At 43.3% G+C, this 8245-nt stretch overlaps 1 protein-coding gene across 3 annotated transcripts in view; it reads right to left on the bottom strand.

The window, feature by feature from the left end:
* GLT8D2 (glycosyltransferase 8 domain containing 2) overlaps nt 1-8245 on the bottom strand; it is a 39904-nt gene that overhangs the window by 761 nt on the left and 30898 nt on the right. For all 3 annotated transcript variants that reach the window (XM_046646212.1, XM_046646213.1, XM_046646211.1), the window contains 4 exons: nt 7194-7278; nt 6472-6584; nt 3866-4032; nt 2918-3030 (listed from right to left, as the gene is read on the bottom strand). In XM_046646212.1, the coding sequence (XP_046502168.1) occupies nt 2918-3030; nt 3866-4032; nt 6472-6584; nt 7194-7278 (478 nt within the window). The remainder of the gene's footprint in view (nt 1-2917; nt 3031-3865; nt 4033-6471; nt 6585-7193; nt 7279-8245) is intronic.

Raw genomic sequence — 8245 nt, 5'->3', positions numbered from 1 at the left:
GCCTCAGGAAATCCTTCAGTGACGCTCTACTTGTATGTATGTGTATGTGTATATATCTTTTGTACTTTGCCTTTTAAAATTACTGTCTTAGGGAACTTTCCACAGTAGCACATGTGGATTTATTGAATTACTTTTAATGACTACATAGAGTGGACATATGATGATTTATTAACTGTCCTTCTTAAGGACAGTTAGGTTGTTCCTGTCCCTTCACTAGCATAAACAAGGCTACAATGAGCAGTCTTCTCTGCACGTCTTGTGCATGTATACAAATATATCTGCAGGATAAAATCTTGTAGGGGAAACTGCTAGATTGAAAGGCGCATGCCTTTTACATTTTGATAAGAGATTGCCAAATTGTCCCCAAAAGCACTTGCATCAGTTTCCCTCCCACTCGGAGTTTATAAAAGTTCTTGTTTCTCTACATTTTCCCTCCTTAATATGGCAACATTTTCTTTTAAGTGGTCTTATTTTTACCATATGAAATGCAACTAAGAATAAGATCTACTTTTTAACAAACAACCGTCTCCATTTGAATATTATTCCCCTCATAAGTAGTCACTTAGAGACTGTGCATTTACCCTAATATTGTCATTGCTTAGAATATTTTTAGAATATCTCTTCCAGAGGTACATTAAGAGCTTGTGAATGTAAGTCTTTTTTTTAATAACCTGTATGGTGTTAAATTTTCTTTCTATTAAAGGGAATTTGATATTTTTAAAAAAACAATCGAAAGTCCATCGAGTAAAAAGGGGTGAATAGCTAGAGTTATGTTATTCTAGTTTAACCTATGATGTAAGAAAGAAACAACCAAAAACCCTGTCTTCTGTTACTCATAATAAACATAACTGTGAAGGCGGCTGCAGAAGAAAAGCTAGGTGTTTTGAGGCAATCGGAGCTTAACTGAATAATTATCAGCTTCCACAGAATCTCTGCAAAGGAGGTGCCTTCACGTGAGCAGACCCCACTAAGTCGGACATCGTCTCTCGGCTCCATGACTGAGGGCTCTGTAGGGACTTGCAGTTTGCTTTTAGCTAAGTGTGTTTCATAAATTTTTAAAATCTTAAGCCTAGCTGCTTAGACCCAAATTTCATACCCATTATTGTTACATTGCTTTCTGCTTCCAAAACCGAATCATTTTTCAAATGATTTCTGTGTAGATTTGCTTTGCAGACCGTCCCTGATTCAAAACCGTCAGCACAGATATTAGCCCTGTTCTACGAAGAAAAATGACTTCTTCCCCTTGGGAAGGTTCTGCCCCTCCCTGCTTGTCAATAAGTTAGGTGTTTCATAAAATGTAATTCTCAGTCTCTGTTCCAAGATCATAAAATGTTCTAACCTTACCGATCTCAGCTCCTCAGAGCTGTTCCTACACATCTTTTATAGATATTCTACTTTGATAGGATTTTCTGCACATTCATTACATGGAAATGTTGATATTTGACCTAACAGTGAACCCAACATTATTATAAATCTATTCAGATGGAACACTAGTGTCCTTGACTTCCCTGTGTCACTCTTATGTGCACACAGATGCTCGGGAAAATCAGGGAAGATTCAGGTAATAAGGCAGAAGCAAATCTATACAGAATCACTTAGAGGAGACCAGAATCCAGCTTCCACAGTCTTGTCTGTCTTTTACTTTAAAAGAGAGAGTAAGGGCCATCCCACCTTGCAGGGTTGTTCTAAGAATCAGAAATAAGGTTCATCTTTGTCACCAGAACCTAGCCCAGTTCTTGGCAATGGAGTGGACACCTGGTAAATATGTCTCCAATTCTAAAATAATCTCAAAATGTCTGCAAACGAAAGGATTTTTAATAACTTCTTTGGCAGTAAAACCTAGGTCCCAGTCAGGGGACCGTATAACAAGTATAACACGTTACCATTTTAAAATTCAAAACCTTTCTAAATTCTTTTTTTTTTTTTTTTAAGATTGGCACCTGAGCTAACAACTGTTGCCAATCTTTTTTTTTTTTTTTCTCTGCTTTATCTCCCCGAATCCCCCCCGGTACATAGTTGTATATCTTAGTTGCAGGGCCTTCTAGTTGTGGCATGTGGGATGCTGCCCCAACGTTGCTTGATGAGCAGTGCCATGTCGGCGCCCAGGATCCAAACCGGTGAAACCCTGGGCTGCCGCAGCAGAGCACACGAACTTAACCACTCGGCCACGGGGCCGGCGCCCCCTCTAAATTTCTAAACGGGTCTGGCCAACTTGTTTTGGCTAATGGATTGTGGCCATGTGTCTGAATGAATGTCAGTGTCTCCTGTGCCAGGCTCAGTTCTAAGAAATTTACATGTATAGGTAATTTATTCCTTATAAAAACTTTATAAGGTTCTACTAGCTCAGTTTACAAATGAAGAAACTAAGGCACAGAGAGGTCAAGTAACTTGCCCAAGATCATAGGTAATAGCAGAGTTGGGATTGTGATCCATACCCTAGAGCCTGCCCTCCTGTAGTGAAGAGTGAATAAAAGACTGCCACGGGACTCATGTAGTGAGCAGTCAGTAAACAACTTCCTTTTAAAAGATAAATTGCCAGCTGTCCAAATTTCGTCATAAGCCATTATGCTAATTCATTTGGTTTTGTCTACTGTAGGCTGCTGCAAGAGGGCAGTAAAGGCACGTGAAGAAGTTTTGACAGTGAAATTTCCGTCTTAACAATAGTTAATATTTATCGAGCACATACTGTATGCTAAGCCTGAGTCTAAGGGCTTTTCATGAATTTCTAGAAACATGCCCCTCAGGTAGGCATTTTTATCCATTGCATTTGCAGAATCTGAGCACTGAGGGTTAAATAACGTGTCCAAGGTCACCTGGAGGATTTCAATTGAACCTGGTGCTCCAGCACACTGTCCTCACCTTAGCCCTCACTGGGTCCATAAAATGCACATTTGCGTTGTTTTTCTGAAATACTCACCCAGGTGCCTTATGTGCCACAGGGGGTTGATGGTCGAGTATTTCCCGTGGAACACAATCAGCATTGGGGAGGTGGCCACCCCTCCTCCCAGGGAGCTGCTGTAGAGATTTTCCCTAAGAAATGGAATAGGAAAGCAACACTCGGTCTGGAGCCCCACAGACTGGGATAAAGTCGAATCTAAAAGTTTTAAAAGATGCAAGACAGTTGCACTATATAATAAGACTATAGTCTTTCATTTTCCCCAACTTTTTATTTTGAAAGTTGTCAAACCTCCACAGAATTGTCAGAACACCATGAACTCCCGTGTTTCGCCTAGACTCACAGGGTTGGCATTTTGCCATTTTAATTCTCAGCCTTTTTTATGGCAAACATAAGAAGATCAAACTCGGATCCTACATTATTTAGAGTAACTTTACTTAAAAATTCAAGTTATGATGGTATTAAAAAATATCCAGATAAAAAAAGATGGGTGGGAAATGCAATGACATGATAATAGTGGTTGTGTTAATTTCTATTTTCTCTATTTTAAAACTTTGATAATGAAAAATGATAAGTTATTTAAAATTCAACCTTAAAAGACAAAGTTGACTTTTTAAAATAATCCTTAGAAACAAATCTATACAAGAAGGAGAAACTCGACTAAGATAAATGATTTTCAGTAGGAAAGGCTCACTAGCATTCTGGGAGATTTAAAGTCAAATTATTAAACACTATCTTAGAAAAAAGCTTGGATAATGAGGGATTCCGCAGGCTCTCCCTCCCTCTGATGTATCTTTTGACAATAAATTTTCATCTCCTGCCCTCTTCTTTCTCAGCAGTGCCCCTGTGAGAAAATTTGACTTCAGAAGTCTGCGAAATATTTCTAACCCCTGAGCTATGCCTAGAAAATTAATTGAATAATTGAGTTCCCAAGCAAAAGGGAACAATGGTAGCGAGGTCTACACATACTCCACATTTTTTTGCATCCATTTCTCCAACTGCTTGGTGATTCGCTGGTGCTTCCATTCCGTCATGTTGGCAACAATCACGCCAGGATTGAAAGAGCAAGTGCTGGGGCTTATGCCGAGGTCTTTTATGGTCTTCTTCCGGTAGTCCAGATAGCCCATGTATGTATTCTGCAAAGGAACAGGACACACGTGCTTCGGACTGATGGATCTTGTTTCTGGAAAATGACCATTTTATGGAAACCGTTGTGCACTATCTATCTCTGGGTTTGCTCCTGTGTCACTGGCCACTTCCTAGTGTCCTTTGCTGATTTCCCCTTGTGTCCCCAGCCACTAGAAGCTGAGTGCCCCTAGTCTCATTGCCAGCACCTGTTCCTTTCTGTAGCACCAGCTCCCTAGACAGCCTCTTCTGGTCTCCTGGCTCTGAATACTACCCGTGGAGACAGCCTGGACCTCTCCTCTGGATTTCCAACTCCTGCTACATCTGCCAACTCATGATGTCTCCTTCTGGATGCGTCATAAGGCAGCTCCAACTTACATCCCAAGACTGATCCCGATCCTGCCCCAAACCTGCTCCCCCACAACCTGCCCCACCTCAGTTAGTGGCAACTCCATCCTTCTGGTTACTTAGGCAAATACCCCAGGGTAGTTAGGTCATCCTTGACTCCTCTTTCTCGCTTTTCATCCAGATCTGTCAGCAAATCCTGTGGGTCCCATCTTCCAAAATATACCCAGAAGCCAACCACTGCTCGCTGCCTCTACTGCTCCCTTCCTAGTCCAGGCCATAATCACCACTCCCTGGATTTCTGCAAGCCCCTCCTAACCTGTGTCCCTTCCTCCACCCTTTTCAGCCCCACTCGGTCTCTCTGTTACTCATCTGCTCACAGTCCCTCCAGTGGCTTCCCATCTCATTCAGAGTAAAAGCAGAGTTCCCAAAATGGCCTGCCATGCCCTCCACCACCTGCCCCCACTACCTCTCCAACTTCTCTTATTCTCCCCTTGATCCCTCTGCCACACTGACCTCCTTGTTCGTTTAATACATCAGACACACCCCTGCCTCAGGACCTTGGCACTTGCTGTTACCTCTTCTTGGAATATTTTTCCCCTAAATATCTGCTTAGGTGGGTCCCTCGATTCTTTCTGGTATAGGCTCAGCAACACCATCTCAGTGGAACCTTCCCTAATCACCCAATTTAAAACACAGCCCCACCTCCGCCCTGGTCCTCTGTTAAATATTTCACTTGTTTACTGACCCTCTCTTCCCACTAGAATGTAAGCTACACAAAGGCGAGAGTTTTAGTCCTGTTTACTGTATTACCAGTACCTAAAACGGTGTCAGGCACGTGGTAAGCACTCAGTCGGTAGCTGCTGAATGAATGTAATGTGAGGCAGGACATACTATTTCACCCATATAGCTGTCATAATCCACCTCGGTGTGATGCTCAAATACAACACAGAAAGAATGGAAATGCTTGAGCACTTTCTATGTGCCAGGCACTGTTCTAAGAACTTTCCACACGTTACCTCATTAATTGCATGCAATAACTTTACATGGATTAACTAAGCTAATTCTCACAATAACTCTGCAAGGGAAGTACTGTTACTACTTCTATTTGACAAATGAGGGAGAAAACGACCGGTTAAGTAACTTGCCCAAGGTCACAAAGCTACTAAGTGATGCAGCCAAGATTTTGATAAAGTCTGGTCTGGCCCCAGAACCTAGGCCTTAATGTGTGCCACATCTTAAATGCCACACATATGAAATTATTTCCTGGAACTTTTTTGAAGAACAGCATTTGAGGGCCTGGCCCGGTGGCACTCGCTTTGGCAGCCCGAGGTTCACAGGTTTGGATCCCAGGTGCAGACCTACACACTGCTCATCAAGCCATGCTGTGGTGGGCCCCACATACAAAACAGGAGATGCGCACAGACGTTAGCTCAGGGTGAATCTTCCTCAAGCAAAAAGAGGAAGATTGGCCACAGATGGCAGCTCAGGGCCAATCTTCACACACAAACACAAAAAGAACAGCATTTGATTCTAAATAGTATCTTAAGGCCATTCTTTTGGTTTCGGTATTACATACAGGTTCAACTTTCCTCATTTCCACCAGGGTAAGGAGCTCTTTTACCCTTGAACAAAATCACTATTTTCCTCTACTGAAAAGGGGGAAAAAGCAATGGTGAAAACTCTGAAAATGGAACCAAATCTTCAGTGAGTCTCTTTTACAGAAAACACCATCTCTGACATGGTGTGTGGCTATGAGCAGTCTAGATAACAACTGTCATTTCTGGAGCATTTACTCCATACTGGACACTTTGACAGCACGTTATTTCATCACAGCTCACAAAAACACAACAAAACAGATATTATTGTTGCCGTGTTTCAGGGAAAGAAAGCGGGCCTTGCAGGGCTAAGTAACTTGCCCCAGAGTGAGTAAGGAGCAGAGCTGGGCTGTGAGTCAGAAGCCCAGGCCCCTGTGCCGTTCTGCCTCCCAGCAGTCTGGGCTGGAGGGCTCTTGAAGGTGTAGGTTACCCTCATTGTGAGTTGCAGGCTGGAGCAAGGGCGAGAGTCACAGGGTAAAGGTAGGATTTCTGAGACAAGGTGCCCACCTGCAGCCCCACGAGTCTGTCTATGTCCTGAGCTGAGGGCAAATTGCAGTCATCTGAAAAAGCTGCCGCGTGGCCCAGGGCCAAGGTGGTGTCATACAGTTCTTGGATGTCACCTGAATTTAGAAACACCAGAAGTTAAAATATTATAGCATTTGGTTAGGGCTAGATGGAGCTTCAACGGTCCCTGATTTTGCTACAGAGGAAAACTACGTGATCGCTGATTTCAAGCAGCTTGGCAATTTGCACGATAAGAATAGCTCATATCGACTTAAAAAGCCATTTGCTAATAAGCTCAGATGAGCATTGGTCAAATTTCTTTATTTCTACTGCTGTGTAGGTACCACACCAATACTTATCTGATTTGCATGGGGAGAGAGAAGGCAACATTTACACACCAAAACTTAGCTCACTTCCAAGAGTGTCATCAGGGAGACTTCATTCTCTTACGTTTTAGGGGTGCAGAGGAAGGAAAGCCTACCAAGCTATTTATTACAGACTTCAACAATCAGAGCGTGGCTCTCAGAAAGTCACCTGGATTGTCCTGGAAAGTGAGTATCAACCTGTTATCAAAATAATCCCGAATTTACAACAATACCATACTCCCCACTGTACTAAGCAGTCAGAATCCCTGGGCAGCTAGCTCTTTTGAAAATGAAGAGAGACAGTCGTTCTACTTATCAGCTGCTCCTTCTCTGAGCGTTCTTGGCGGTCGGCGAGTATACCTTGTACAATTATGTCGTCGTCCAAATAGATGACTTTCTCATGTTGGTGGATAAGCAGAGGGAGATAAAATCGAACAAAGTTCAGCTGTTAAAACAACAAAAGAAGGGATGGTGGGGAAGAGGCATTTGGCTCAGTGTCTTCCTGGGGTGCTGGAGGGTCGGCTTTGACCATGGCCTCGGCTCGGCTCCAGGTTTGGAGCAGAATAAAACAGAGGCTGCAGAGATGCCTCTCCTGAGCTTCCTGGTGCCCGACCCACCTGGGCCCTGAGATTGAAACCAGAACAGGTCGGCGTTTCTCCCAGATCCAAACCCCCCACTGCTGAGACTGTGGCCGCTTTCATCTCTGTGGACCGCTGCTGTGGGTGTCACAGAGGCTTACATCTCATCTTCCAGGCCACAGATTGCCTGCCTTCCTCTCCGCTCAGTCATGTGATTACTGTCAACTAAATCAGGCTTACACACACACACTCATCATGCCAGCAACAAGCTCAGTCTCTGAGCTCCTTGAACGAGAAGAAAGTCAGAGGAGCATGGGCTGGGAGCGAGAGTCTTAAAGTTTTATTAGCCAAAGTCCCAACTCAGCTAGCACCCTTGACAATAAATATCTGGAATTGGGAAAAGATCACGCCATTCGATAGAGGGCTTAGAATTTAGAAAATTTTCAAGGATGGATTTAAGTAACAATCATACGTGGAAGGTGGCTGCATTTTCTGTAAACCTGCCATCAAAAACACCACTCTTTATGCTGGAGAGGGGCCCTTTCCTAAGAATTCCTGCAGTAAAATACCTCAAGATTTCTCATTACAGGGAAAAAGTTGGTGTCTCCTGAAAATATTATCTTAGTCGACACTATAAAGTATATAATCCATCATGCTACTGTTTTTCCTTAGCTGCTGGCATCCTCCGAACTAAATTTAATATACAGTCACAGGACACACAGCCTGTAGGTTGGGAATATTTGTTCCTGGCCTCACTGCCTGTCCCCTTCCCCCGACCCCACAGGTCTATTCACACACGTAAATGCATCCCACATTTTCTTATGCTTCATTTCT

The sequence above is a fragment of the Equus quagga genome, chromosome 19, assembly GCF_021613505.1.
Source record: "Equus quagga isolate Etosha38 chromosome 19, UCLA_HA_Equagga_1.0, whole genome shotgun sequence".
Taxonomy (NCBI): domain Eukaryota; kingdom Metazoa; phylum Chordata; class Mammalia; order Perissodactyla; family Equidae; genus Equus; species Equus quagga.
Note: the sequence above shows the minus strand (reverse complement) of the source record. Positions and strands in the feature narration are given on the sequence as shown.